The sequence below is a fragment of the Spermophilus citellus genome (assembly GCF_964194105.1).
Source record: "Spermophilus citellus genome assembly, chromosome: 4".
Lineage (NCBI taxonomy): Eukaryota > Metazoa > Chordata > Mammalia > Rodentia > Sciuridae > Spermophilus > Spermophilus citellus.
This window is the reverse complement of record NC_138185.1, coordinates 21,056,964-21,071,037: the sequence shown is the minus strand read 5'-3', so window position 1 is coordinate 21,071,037 and position 14,074 is coordinate 21,056,964. Positions and strand designations below refer to the sequence as shown.

The 14,074-nt window shown below is 43.9% G+C and overlaps 1 protein-coding gene across 3 annotated transcripts in view; it reads left to right on the top strand.

The window, feature by feature from the left end:
* Positions 1 to 14,074, top strand: part of CTNNBL1 (catenin beta like 1) — a 161,655-nt gene that overhangs the window by 46,222 nt on the left and 101,359 nt on the right. For all 3 annotated transcript variants that reach the window (XM_081291769.1, XM_081291768.1, XM_081291770.1), the window contains exons 4-5: positions 3,517 to 3,658; positions 13,126 to 13,221. In XM_081291769.1, coding sequence (XP_081147895.1) covers positions 3,517 to 3,658; positions 13,126 to 13,221 — 238 coding nt within the window. The remainder of the gene's footprint in view (positions 1 to 3,516; positions 3,659 to 13,125; positions 13,222 to 14,074) is intronic.

The following is a 14,074-nucleotide window of genomic DNA, read 5'->3' as shown; positions in this document are numbered from 1 at the left end:
GAACCCAGGGCCTTGTACATGCTAGGCAAGCGCACTCTCCATAAGTTACACCCCCACCTCCGCTCCTGACTCACGATTCTGATTTGGCTTCCACATTTCAGGTGATGGGGAATAGTGACTTAAAAAAGTACTCTATTTATAAGCACAAAGGAAGGAGTCTTTAAAATAATAAAAAAAATATTGGGGGAGAATCTTGATTTAAAAAATATGTTATTTACTTTGAAGAGCAAGCAGGTGAGAGAGAAGGTAAGGAAGCATTGAAAAGGTTTATCAAGGGAGTGTTTCACAATAAGAGACATTAAACATACTCTAAAGCTATAACCATGTGGAGGTGTGGTCCTGGCTTAGAAATTACCAGATAAACTGGTGATGTGGAGTGAAAAGTTCAAAAACAGACTAAAATTTGCATTAAAATTTAGTGTGTGATAGATGGCATTTCTTCAAATGAGTGGGAAAGGATAGAGTATCATATTGGTAGATGGCTAAATACTTGCAGAAAATGAAATTTGACCTTTGGCCTATATGATATATTAAATTCAGATAGATTAAACACTTAAATATATATATAAAAAAAGTATATATATAAACCATAAAATCTATGTGATCTTAGCATAGAAAAGTCTTTGCTCAAGGTATATGTAAAATAGAATTCATAAGGCAAAATTTGACCACCTGAACTTTTGAAAACCATTATGTCAAAAAGTAAGCAAGTAAGTAAATAAATAAATATAAATAATTATGTCAGAAAACACAGTGAACAAATTAAAGGGCAATACTTTTGTTTTTCCTTTTTTGCAACATATTACAGAGCTTCATTTCCTTAATATAGAGAGCATTAATAAATCATTAATCAAGATGAGCACCCTGATTTCAAAATGGACGAAGAATAAACCCAAATAGTAAACATTAGAAGAATTTTAACCATTTTAGTGTGTGAAGTGCAAAAAGTTAAAAGAGCCTTTCTGATCTTATACTGGAGGTGGTTTGAAGTGAGTGATGCTGTCTGTGGAGAGGGCAGGGAAACGGGCTCCTCACACGCGCTGCCACCTTTCTGGCAGAACATGTCAACATCTGTTAAGTTAGGTGTACTCTTTGCCTTGGCACTTGCCTTCCTGGGAATTTATCCTAACACATTCATCAGAAATGCTTGCCTCTAAGTGTCATTTGTTATGGGGGAAAAATTAGAAGCATCGAATGTCTGACAAAGGGGGATTGGTTAAATAAATTATGGTACACCAACACAAGGGGATATACTACGTAGCTATTTAAAATTTAGAACAAGAATTGCAGGTAAACTCAGCCTCCGCTACGCTCTGTGGCTGACTGCTAGACTGTTCTTGGAGCACTGTGGGGAGGGCTGTCTTCTGCAGCTGTGTCTGGGCTCTTCAGGGAGGAGCGCTTTTGGTCATGCGAGGTTTTGCCCTGGGAGAAAGAGAGCCACTGACGACAGTTGGTCAGGTGCCTGACCTACTGTTAAAGAATGGTTAAAGAAGGGTAAATTTTTCAACCTGTGTTACCAACAACAGCAAAACTCGAGTTTAGAACTATACATGCTCGGACTGGGGATGTGGCTCAAGCAGTAGCGTGCTCGCCTGGCATGCGTGCGGCCCAGGTTCGATCCTCAGCACCACATACAAACAAAGATGTTGTGTCCGCCAAAAACTGAAAAATAAATATTGAAATTCTCTCTCTCTCTCTCTCTCTCTCTCTCTCTCTCTCTCTCTTAAAAAAAAAAAAGAACTATACATGCTCTGTAACTTTGGGGGAGAAAAAGGTTGTGAGTTGAGAAAATGACTTAAACACACAAGCATGTTGTCAATGAGAATTTCTTATTTATAGGGTCATGAATGATTTCCATGTAGTGTGTATATATGTGTGTGTGTGTGTGTTAGCAGGGTTTGAACCCTGCGTGCTAAGCAAGTGTGCTGCCACTAAGGTAATCCCCCAGCACCATCCCCCTTTTTTTCTTTTTCTTTTTCTTTTCTTTTCTTTCTTTCTTTCTTTTTTTTTTTTTTTTAAGTCAGGGTCTTGCTAAGAGTAGCCCAGTCAAATTTGCAACCCTCCTGCCTCAGCCTCCAGAGTAGTTGAGGTTACGGGTGTGCACTACCACATCCTGCTTCTGTTGACTTTTTGAGGTTTTGTCATTCTTTTTCCTGTTTTCTATAAAAAGTAGTATTTTGTAATTAGAAAAAAATATAAATGTTATTAAAAATAATGGGGAAAAACGATGGTAAGGAATGTCATCTAAATATGGGCAAATTTTGAAAAGTTATAGTCTCATATTTTGTTCCTTATGGAATCTAGATGTCTAGATTCTGGTATCTGCCCAGGCTCAGTGTCTGGATGCTGTTGAGTCTCATATGACTTTAAGAGTCCCTGCTTATGTTCTCTTTCTTTTGGACCTCTGTTCAGTGAACGTAGGCATTTGTGCATTTATGTATAAAAGATAGGGTTCCTGACTTTAAGAAGCTTATGTTGTAGAAGAGAAGATGGATGTGTTATGGTAATAGCAGTAAGTGCCGTGCAGTCGCAGGGACTCTTCTATGCTGTATGTCGTCGTAAGTGCTTTATGTGTTTTTACTTTTATGGTTTACAGTAGCTCTGTGACACAGGTAACAGTATTGTCCCCATTTATAGATGAAGAAACTAAGATGTAGAGAGGCTGAGTAGGTGGGTAGGCCAGGTTCAAACCCGGGCAGTCTGGTCCCGGGCTCTGTTTAACCGCTGCTTCCTCTGGTCACTCTCAATCAGGTATCGTTTGATTGCTTTACACGTCTCTGCTCATTTCCTTCTTAGAACAGACCTTTCTGTCTCGTTCCTCCAAGGCTTAATGATGTTCCTCTGTGTCAGGCACTAGGGGAGGGTGTGTAAAGTGAATGCAAAGTAGCTCCGCCCTTCAGGCCTGGGCACAGGTTGCTGAGAAGTTCCCGTGTAGAAGTGTGAGTGAGGGGCATGCTGGGTGGATGTGGTGGTGGTTATAGATGCCCGAGATGAGGTCAGCCTCACCTGGGACCTGCCTCTTAATCAGCATTAGAAAAGAGGAACTTTGGGGGGAGCTGCAGAATCCCACTGTCTTCCTGTGGAAGAGGGGAATAATTGACTTCTGACCTGAAGAGGGGAATAGAGAAGCCGCCTTTGGATTGGTGGGATAGCTAGTTCAGGGCCAGAGTGAGTTGCCACACCAAGGGGCGTTGGTAGCTGCTAATCCATAGCACTGGCGTGCAGATCATTTAATGCTGCAAAATGCTTTGAGAGCCTCTAAAAGGCAGCTTGTGACCGCAGGAGTAAGGGGGACCCTGTAATGAGATCTGAACCCAAGATTGATTTTTGTAATGAGGAAATCGATTTCCCAAGGAAATTGTGTGACAGTATGATGTTTGGATGAGTGTACTTCTTGGTTGGTCTGTCGTGGACACTTTGACAGATCGTCTCTTTGTCTGGATGTGTTGCTGTTTGCTCCTCAGCGCCAGTAGTGCCCCTTCCTTTTAATGACGCTGTCTTGTTCTCCCCTCCTAGATTCATGGAATCCGAACTGGACCTGAATGACATCATTCAAGAGATGCACGTGGTGGCCACCATGCCAGACCTGTACCACCTTCTGGTGGAGCTGAATGCTGTGCAGTCGCTTCTCGGGTTGCTGGGACACGATAATACAGATATCCTTTCAGATCTGTCCTCAGTAGAAGGCTGACTCGGGGAGGGGGCTGTTTACGCTCCTCCCCTGTCTGTCTCTGCTGATGTGTGCTGTCACGTCTGGTGTTCTATTTCCATTCTAATTATCTTCCATCTTGAAACACACGCTGCTCTTTACTCATTTGAAAATCCAGTTTTTATCTGTTAACAAACCTTGGGCAAATCCTTAATTGTCCTATTTGCTTTTATTAGTATTAGAATTCATAATGATGTATCTGTTCAGACATTAGCAGCATTAATTTTCAGGAACTGAATTTGGAAGCCCCTTATTGAGGCAAGGCCAGACAGATTTGAATGTGTTGATCTAGACATCATTCCACTAGCAGATGGCCCAGTGGATCTGACCAGGGGAGGCAGCGAACCGTGGTAGAAAGCACACTGGGATGGCCTGAGGACAGGGAAGCTCGTCTGTTGTGTCCACTGCTATATTCCAGTTCCTTAAAGAGGAATAAAGAGCATTTCCTATTGGTTGGAAGTGCATTAGACCTAAGCAGACAAGCTAGGTCTGACTCCCAGCTTCCCTTCTTAGGTAAATCTCGGTGCCTCCCCTCACCTGCACAGATAGTTGGCTCTCAGTGTTAGTGAGAGGATCAGAGAAGCTGTCAGAGTGCCAAGCAGGTTCCTGTTGCTCATTAGGCATTTGGTAAATGTTCCTTGTAAGTGAATTTGAGTCATGACTTCCAAAACCATTTCATACTTTGTCTTTGCCATCAAGTGTGCAATAGCTTTAATGTAAAAGATTTTTGATGTGCCTGTGGACAAGGCTATGTTCATTAAACCAAAATTTCCTCTTAATAGTTGTTCTGTTTGACTCTAGATTTCCAGAGGTAAGAGACAAATGTAGTTAGTCTGCTTGAGTGATATTCATGGGAAATCCGCTGCTGCTTCATGTTATTTTCATCCTGCTGGTAATCTCTCTCCTGAGAGCATGTCTGACTAGGTTCTTTCTTGCTTGATAATTCTCATAGAAATAAATCAGTGAATAATTTTAATGTCGACTTCTTGAAGGGCAATCTTAAGACATTTCTGATGCTTCCATGTAATGTTAGACAGTGTTAAGAATTGCTCTGCTGGTTCCCAGGTTGAGGACTGTGTTCACCAGGGGTTGCTGTGGGGGGTGTGGATTATATAGAGAGCCATGGTCAGTTAGCTTGTGTCCATGAGCTCCATGGAAGGTCTCCTGGATTCATTCCATGGACATGCTTTGATGCCTTGACATTCCAGGCACCGTGAGCTGCGCTGGATGCTCAAGCAATGTTGTACAGTGGGCACTGTCTTGGTCAGCTTGGGCTGTATCACCAAATACCATGAACTGGGTGGCTGAGAAGTAGTGGGAATTGGTTTCTCATGGTTTTGGATTCTGGGAAGTGCAAAATCTAGGCCTTTGCAGCTTTGGTATCTGGTGAGGTCACATTTCCTGGTTCATAGACAGCCTACTGTGTCCTCCTGTGGGGAAAGGAGTGAGGGAACGTGCTGGCTCTTTTATGAGAGCACTAATCTATCTCATCCCTGAGGTCTCTGCCCTCACAACCTGATCACCTCCAAAGGCCCCACCTCCAAACACTGTCACACATTGGGTTTCCACATACAGATTTTGGAGAGGAGGTAAATAATTATTCTGAAGCCATTACCTGCCATATGAGGGATCCTTTCCAGGACAAAGTGGTTCTCAAAGATTCAGCGATTGGCATTTGAGTTGTGACTTCACTTTCAAGTCATCTATAGAATGGAAGCTTCCAAAATCCCTTAGACCTTAGCAGTAATTTAGCCTAGTGCCCTATTTGTTTCTGTAGTGACAAGTCTGAGGCCAGGTGCTGGACGGCTAACTGTGGAGGCAAGGCTGGCACTCTAGGTGCTGATGTCCCGTCCAGCATTCCTTCCTGCTCTGGAGCCTTCCCTGTGGGCTTCACCACATCTTTGACAGAGACCCTGAGGCACACCTCATCCTGTGAATGAATACCAGAGTCACCTGCTATGTTTCTGGAAACACAGCTCTCTCCTGCCAACCCAAAATAATAGTAGCAGCTTTCCCAGGATACTGACATTTTGCTGATTCACCAGCCGGTTCCCGCTGGTGAGAAGACTGACTCAAGCAGCACGTCCCACGTAGGCATGCTCGGGAGAGGCAGGGCGCAGATGTTCCGCATTGTTAAGTCCTGGTCTTTAGAAAGGAAGAAAACACGTCCCCCTATAATATCTCTTGACAGACTGCCATTCCCTCCTGTTTTCTGAGAGCTAATCTGTTCCCCACTCTTGTATGCTAACCTTCACCCAACTGCCCTCACGATATTTTTAAAAATCTAATTATGCCCTACGTCACATTTAAAGTGCATTGAAAATTTTTAATTACCTTAATTTTAATTAGATGCAGCAATTAGGGTAAATGTCATCGTCCTCACAGTTCAGTTTCCCGTGATTTCAGGGAAGGATGGGCCCTCTTGACTCGCAGCTGACACATCCTCTGCCGGCGGAACCCCATCTCCCTGCCCACTGCGCTCTGCTCCTTGTCTTCTCTGTGATCTATAATGGAAATTTTTCTTCAGGAAATGGTTGTTAACAATTTACTGTTGTACAGCTGTAACTGCCTAAAACACTGTACCATGAATAAACAATTTCGTGGCAGTCATGACTTAAATTTTTAATCTTTTTTAACTCTTCATCTATCAGCCAGCACCATACCCGACTGGTTGTGTTCCCAGCAAGCTGGTGGGTCATCTGTGCTTTGTCCTTCTCGGAGGAAACATGAACTGGAGGGATTTTAATTGGATCAGAGGCTGATTTGTTGTAACCTTCAGAGGTAGACGATGCGAGCAAACAGCTCGTGCCTCGTCCTTTCAACCGGGAGACGCTGCTAGGAGTTGCCATCTCTGCTCGGCTGCTGCGGTGGGGTGGTCAGTGCTCCTGGCCAGCTCCCCAGCCCCAGCAGGGCCCAGCCGGCGCCCTAGGTGGCTGCAGAGTGGAACTGTGGTCTGCGAAGAGCTGGGGGTATCACAACCCCCCAGCATTGAAGGGTTGCTCAGAGGGAGCATAAGGGGAACCCGACAGCTGCTGCCTTTTCAAAATATTGCTTTTTAAAATAATTTTCTGTAAAGCAAATCATTTAAACATGTTTAGGGCCCCTTTTTAATGAACTGTTTAGAGTGTTTCTACAGAGAAAATAAAACCAAAAGTATATCGAAAGATGTTTTTCAAAGTATCACTCAAAATGCCAGTTTTTGTGGCCTGGCTTAAGTGAATTTTTCTGTTTGCCTAAAGGAACAAGCAGGAATAAAACAAACAGGGGAAGGTGAAACTCCAGATGGTGGCGGGTCACCCCTTCTGCTACAAAAAATAAGTAAAAGTCACCATGGTGCCATATTCATGAGTGTCCTGGTTTGGTCATTTGCCATGTTCTCCTCCTGCATGACAAGTCGGCAGAGTCCCCTCTAGTCTTCTTTGGCAGATCACTGGCATTTTGGGGGTTCCTCCTTTGTGTAAGTGTGTTGTGTGGCACTAGGGAAACAGGAATGATAACTGGAATCGAGAGCAAAACGCACAGGTAAACCACCCCTGTGGCTCTAGCTGTTAAAGTGCTCAGGAAATGTCATCAGCACTCTTAAGAGGTGTAGGTCACCTCTGGCGTGGGGCTGGTCAGGGAATTGGGATTGGCGATGGAAGCCTTTGATAGATGTGGAGACTAGAGGGCACTTCCGGTCTGTTTCCACGGGCTCTATGTTTGCAAAGGAAACTGCCATTCTTCATATGTTGGAAGCTGACATGGCCTTGCTGGCCGCTTATGTTGTCTTTACAAACCTGTCAGGGCATCGGGTCCATGGTTTTGTTTTTGTTTTTGCTATTTGTTTATTTTAATCATACTATGGCTCCCTAGCTAAGTGCCTTATTCTTTCACTTAAAAAGAAAGAAAGAAAGAAAGAAATCTAAATCAAATTTCATTCAAACTGCTTTCTCTCCACCCTTTGTGATTCAGAAAGATGAGGTCTCATTGTAGTGTTGACTTAAATTATCGGTACTGTGTGTGCATACTAATGGGCAGGAAGAGAGAAATTGTATGTCAGTTATTGAGATCATTGGTGCAGGTGGTACAGCTCCTTTTTTCTGTGGAATAATTTTAGGGAGTGGTCATAGCCAGTATTTTCTAAATTACTGTTTAGTTTTCTCAGACTTTAGAAATCCAAGAGGACTTGCAGATTTTTTCAGTTGGATTTTGTGAAGAATTACCGCGGGAACTTAGAAAAGAAGGAGCAAATGGTTTGTTGTTGTTTTTTAAGGCAAAAAGGGATCAATTGAACTTTGGTTGTTGGGGTCTGATAATGCTAAAGTGGAACAAGCTGACTAAGGCATGCCATAGCATCCCAGAGGGTGTGTAGGGTAGAGCAGAGCAGGGTGCCTCGTTTACAGACCCAGTGATAATGAGCAAGAATTGGGCTGGGAAGGGTTTGAGCCTCCTCAGGGGCTTTTTCCTAATTGGACTGGGGAGGGGGTGTTGCTGCATTGCTTTCCTGCAGGCACTAACAAGACTTGTATATCTTGAGCTGTTTTGCTAGGAGTTATTCTCGTTTTGATAATTCCAGAATCAAAATTGCACCTAAAAGATTCGACTTCTTTTGCCATCTGATGTTCTTCATAATATGTATTGATAAGCCACTTCTCCTCCCCCTTTTTTTGGATCCAGTTAAATATGCTCTGAAGTAAGGCAGATTAGATAAAAAGGTGCCCAAATGGCAATTTAGCAATCTTGTTTATGGGGTTTAGGTGATAAAATGTCTCTGGAAGGTTAGCCTACCTTGGGCATCTTCCCTGCGTCATAATAGTGTCCACTAGCAGTTAATGGTACTTAATGTTGAATGAATGCATCTTTTTCATATTGGTTTGACCTAGGATTGGGATAAAATTAAGAGTCCAGGTTCATTATGGGTAGCTTTGTGCCATCTATTTTAAGAGGAGAAAAAGACCACCGTGTGTTTGAAATTCATCTGAGTCAGTTAAACTGTATTTAATCACTGTCCTATCTAAGAATAAAAGAAAAACAGTTTTAAAAAGCCCACATTTGTTGCATTAAGTCATTTATATTCTCTGAATCTACACTGGTTCATTTTCTTAAGAAAACCTTTTTGAAATTACTTGTAAAAAGCCATCTGCTGAATTCCTCTTCCTCTTATTTTTTTTTTTAATAACTTTGTTCTTTGTGGACACATCTCATTGGAGATTACTAAGATTAACACTCAGTTTTTGTACCAAGGCTACAAGTGGTGGTAGGCCAAATAACAAATATGCAGAGCCAAAAAGTAGAAGTAAACACTGCTCTTTCCCAAGATCCCTTGTGTTATGGACCATTTCATGCCCAGCTGGTCTTTTATACTTCACTGTTATTGTACCATCTTACTGCCCCAATAGTGGACATTTACAGAAGAAGTGATTTGGGGTGGCTTTTCTGCCCAACGTGACAAAATGGGCTATCAGAAACTGTGTTTCAGTAATTCACAGAGAGACAGGCTCTCTGTTCTCCTATTATACTTGGTGAGAGAACCCTTTACTTGTGAAATGAAATTATAACTACGGTGGAAAAGCCTGTCACCCATGTGCAGCCTCTGCTTGTGAAGAAAGGCTAGGTGGGTGGCAGAGCGAAGCTGAATTTCCTCGTCAGGATTGAGAGTTCGTTTGTCTGTCGATCTTTAGTTCTGGTTCTCAGTCCCCTTTCTGGTCTTCAAATGATCTCCTGTCTTCTGGGTCATATTACATTACCTGAGGGTTGACGATCATAATTAGGGACTCTTTACTGCCTTGCTGAAATTGTATTTTTGTGAAAGGCGGGGATTTATGTAAAACCACAGGTAGGATTGATGAGCTGTTTGCCAGTCCTGGTGAATAGGTGATTCCCTGTTTGATTTCTCCACTGAGACAGAAAAGTAGGACATAATCCACTGGAATGTTATAACAAACCACTTTTCTTGGTAAAAGTTAAGACACTTATCCTATTCCTATATAAGATCACCACTATTGTCACAAAAAGTCTTTCTTCCTTTTTTTTTTTTTTCAAGTTTCTAGTTTAATGTGACACATTGTGAGCATGGTATAAGTCTAATCAAAGAAAGAAGTGGTAATTTGGCCTACAGGACCTCAGAGACTGAACGAGGACTCCATCCATCTGAATCTCTGTGACCTGGCTGAAACAGAAACTCAGCTCTTCAACCCACGGTGACCCAGAAGTGAGGGCCACGCTGCTGTTAGCTTGAATTTTAGATTTTAGAGAAATCTTTTGGAAAAATGAAGGCAGTAATGAGGGCTTTGGACATCCTGTGAGAAGACTCGACTCACAGTCTGTATTTAGGGCTTTCATATTTTGTGACTCTCTTTACCTGGCCTTTGACGGATCTGATGATTTTGTTTCCTGTAGGTCTGCAAAGGGCTAAGCTGGGCAGAGACCATTACCCCCATTTTACAGACAAGGAATAAGCTGCAAGGAAGTAGAGGGGCTCACACAGACTGCTTGGCTAATGACAGTAATGCAGCCTTCAGCTGACTAAAGATGCAAAGCGAGATGCCATGACAGGACCTGTCCTCAAGCTTGCCCTGGCTCCTCCTCTGTTGCCCTTTCAGATATATAGCTGCCCCTTCACTTAGAGAGGAGTCATGTCCTGAAAAACCCACCAGCTTGAAAATTCACGTAATGCCCCTGACCTGGCGCACACAGCTTGGCAGCAGTGCACTGCAGAGTGTCTGTGTGGCCCCTCATGGCGGCCGACTGGGAGCTGCAGCCTGTTGCTGCTGCCCTGCATCCCCACAGAGTATCTGTGTCAACAGCCTGGGAGAAGGCCAGAATCTAAGTATGGTTCCTACTGTACACTATCATTTCTGTACCATGATAAGGCCAACAAAGTCGTAGGTTCAACTATCACGTTTTGGGAATCATCTATACTCCACTTGTCTCTTGAAATTACTTAATTAGTAATTATTGTATACTAGTTAGTAAGTACTTAATCATGCCTGGTGCTGCTCAAGGGATGTGATGATAATACTTATTGCATGTCTTTGTTCCTTGTCCCACAGCTATCTGACACAGTAGTGGATGATGGATGGAAGGATGGATGGGGTCATACTCATGTGCATGTGTGTGCGTGCGCTAGATGAAATGTTGCCTCGCATATCAAATAAGCATGTGAATGGGTTTTTAAGTGTTTACAACTCTTAATGTAAGAAGTTGTCAAGAGAACAAATATGGGAGTTTCTCAGATGAGGGGGAAGAACGGGAGATAATTAACATTTTGCTCATTTCCTAGGATAATTAATGGCTTATGTTGGAAATAAGTGACAATTTTTTTTTCCTCTGTGATTACAGCAACATCAAAGCTAGAATTTACCTGAGTCTCTCCACATTTAATCCTGACATCTGTGCTCTACCCTGTGCGTTCATATGAAATGGAATGTGCTAGGTGGAATCAGGTGGACCTACCATTCTCCCTTAACGGTCGAAGTGACTTTAGTTAGCTGAATCACTCTGAGCCTTGGTGTTCTGGTCTGTGAAGTGGGGATACCTCTTAACCTTCTAATACTGCTTGAGAACTCAGTAACATGGCACTTGGCCTGAATATGACTTTTAACAAGGGCCACTATTATGGTGGCTTTCATTTTTTAGAGAGGGAGATTACTAATGCCTGCCAACAGGGTAGTCCAAGGGCTTTTAGGAGCTAGTTTGATAGCTTGGTGAATTTTTTTAAATTGATTTGAATGGTCTGTGTGTTTTGGTTTGCTGTGTGTCAGATATAACACACGGTCTTTTGGGTCAACAGCTTTTCTAGTTACTTGGAATTTTCATTCCAAGACCTTTAAGCTCTTTTTGCTCTTTTAGCACTCTTATGGTTTGGGTACATATCTTTGAGAGTGACAGGATTAGGACATGGAAGGCTTACTTACTCATCGTGGTCAGCTGGTCAGTTAGAGATGAGGAAAGCAAACCAAGTAATGTTTTTTTCAGCAAAACATGTTCATAAAATTCCCAGAACAGCACTTAGCCGTTAGCAAGTCCTGTGGTACTTGTTTATTTATCCTGCATCTTTTATTTTTTCCCAAGTACAGGTAAAACTGCCCTGCTTCTGATCCCTGTCTCACATTTGGATCCCACCTAGGAGGCAGCTTTGGATGTCCCCCTTCAGACTCCTCCTACCCTCCCCAGCTACCCAATATGTACCCACTCTCTGCCTAGCCCCCAGCACTCGAGGTCATAGTGCATCTGCACAAGCCGAGGTTGTTCTTTCAGAGTGTCAATCTTCACGTGATTATGACTTGCTCCACTCCCCTGGGTCCTCTCCCCGTCCTCTGCAGATGCCGTGGTGGTGTATTCTGGTCTCTTTGCTTTTGATCCTGTGGTTTGGCTTTCTAGCCTACCGGCTCTCATCTTTAGTTCCCTGTTTTTTGACCACTCTTTTTCTAGTAAGTTATTCCTCATCTCCCAGCTCAATTCAGGAGGCCTGCATCCAAGGTGTCTGTATTCCTCGTTTGTCACATGTTGTTATTATCTTTGCTGTATGATTTTTTTTAAATTGGCTTTGATTTTCTAGCTTCATCATTTCATAGATGAGGAGACTGAGACCCAGAATGAAGAACAAATTTGCCTTTATCACCATACAGTGCCTTATTTATTCAGTCACTGAATACAGGTTGATGGAGCGAGGGGGGAGAGAGAGAGAGAGAGAGAGAGAGAGAGAGAGAGAGAGAGAGTGTGTGTGTGTGTGTGTGTGTGTGTGCGCGTGCGCGCGCATGCTTCCAGGTCGGGGAAGGGAAGCTTAGTTGGAAGTGCAGTTTGCCTTCCAGGTTCCTGATGTAACTCCTTTTTTTTCTCTTTTGTGCTCCTTTCCCTTATATTTCCCTTTCTTTCTCCTGTTTTTACCTGCGGCCTGGTTCCTGTGTTCACCTTCCCCTTAAGTCCAAGGTGTTGTGGAATTTGAGGGGAAGATGGTGGGGAGCCATTGCTGCCCTGTGTAAACCTTTCTGGCTGTTTCTCCAACCCATTTGTCCTGCCTGATCTGAGAATTCCTTGGAGCGTGCCAGCCATCACCGCTGCCTTTCTAGGTGAACAGTACCAGGTAGTAAAAATGACACTGAGCTTCAAGAGTTTAGATTATGAGATAGGGTTAAATATGTTGACCTGTCTCTTACTGGAAAAGTGCCCTCCCAAGTGATCTATTTAAAGTTTGGGGATTCATGAAAAAACAGTGAACCCATGGAAGAAGTTGCCAGGAAGGAGCCCGAGCGGGTCAGTTAACTATCGACCGAGCACCCCCTGGGGGAGGAGCCTTGTTGAAGAGAGGCTAATAAATCCAGAGTGTATTAAAGGTACATGGTGATAAAGCAGCTGATGAGGAAACGGGGAACTGCACATTTAATAACTCATCATTGGATTTCATTCTGTGCGTGATCCCTTAACACTTGGCACATGTGTCCATCGCCGTGGTTGACTTGCTTCAGGAACTGACAGATATTGACACCCTCCACGAGAGCGAAGAGGGAGCGGAAGTCCTCATTGATGCGCTGGTAAGTTGCGTGGTCCCCTGGAGTTTTGCAGGTTTGCTGAAGGCACAGGCGGCATCCCCCCTGTTGTGTCTGAATGGCATCCCTAGGATTTTGTGGCTGGGCTGGTTGGAATGAGGCGAGTGGGATATGGAAGTGCATCTTGGAGGGGATGCGTTGGCTGAGGGCCATAGAAGGCCAGCATTTGTCTGCTGTAGGCAGCCATTGCTCATATGTTCCCTGTTTAATCCTCGCCTCATCCTGCCTGAATGGTTTATTCCTGAGGCCTAGAGAGATGGTCGCAGTGCTGGATTTGCACCTGTGCTCTCATTGACTCCCTGCTCCCCACCCCCTATGTGCCACCACTGACCTTTGTACTAAGAGCTTCCACTGATGTTTGTTTTCTCTTTGGGGTTTTATAATCCCTAGTGCCCACATGGAAGGGTATTGTTCTTAATTATTTTGGAGATGGGTCATCAAAGCGGCATTGGAGAATGTGGAAGGAGAACAAACCTTAGCACTCATCTGCCAGGGTTGCATCTCCAGCCTCCAGCAGACAGGGCCTCGTGACTTCTGTGTTCTTTTTGTGGAGCGAAGCAGGGCCTCTGACTCCTCGGCCTTTGGGTCAAGCAGCAGCTAGTGCAAGGTCCAGGTACATGGGGTGAACCCCGGAGGCAGATGTGAAGCTTTCCTTTGGGCCACTCGGCCAGTCCTTTGATCCCTGAGACTGCAGCCTGCACCCCAGGCCTCTTCCACCACACTAGACTCCCTTGTCAGAGAGGGCTCCGGACTGAAAAGGCACCACAGTAGGCCTGTGGCGGAGGAGGTCTAGTCCAGTCTCCTGCCCTGATTCTGCCCGTGGAGTTCTGACCAGCTC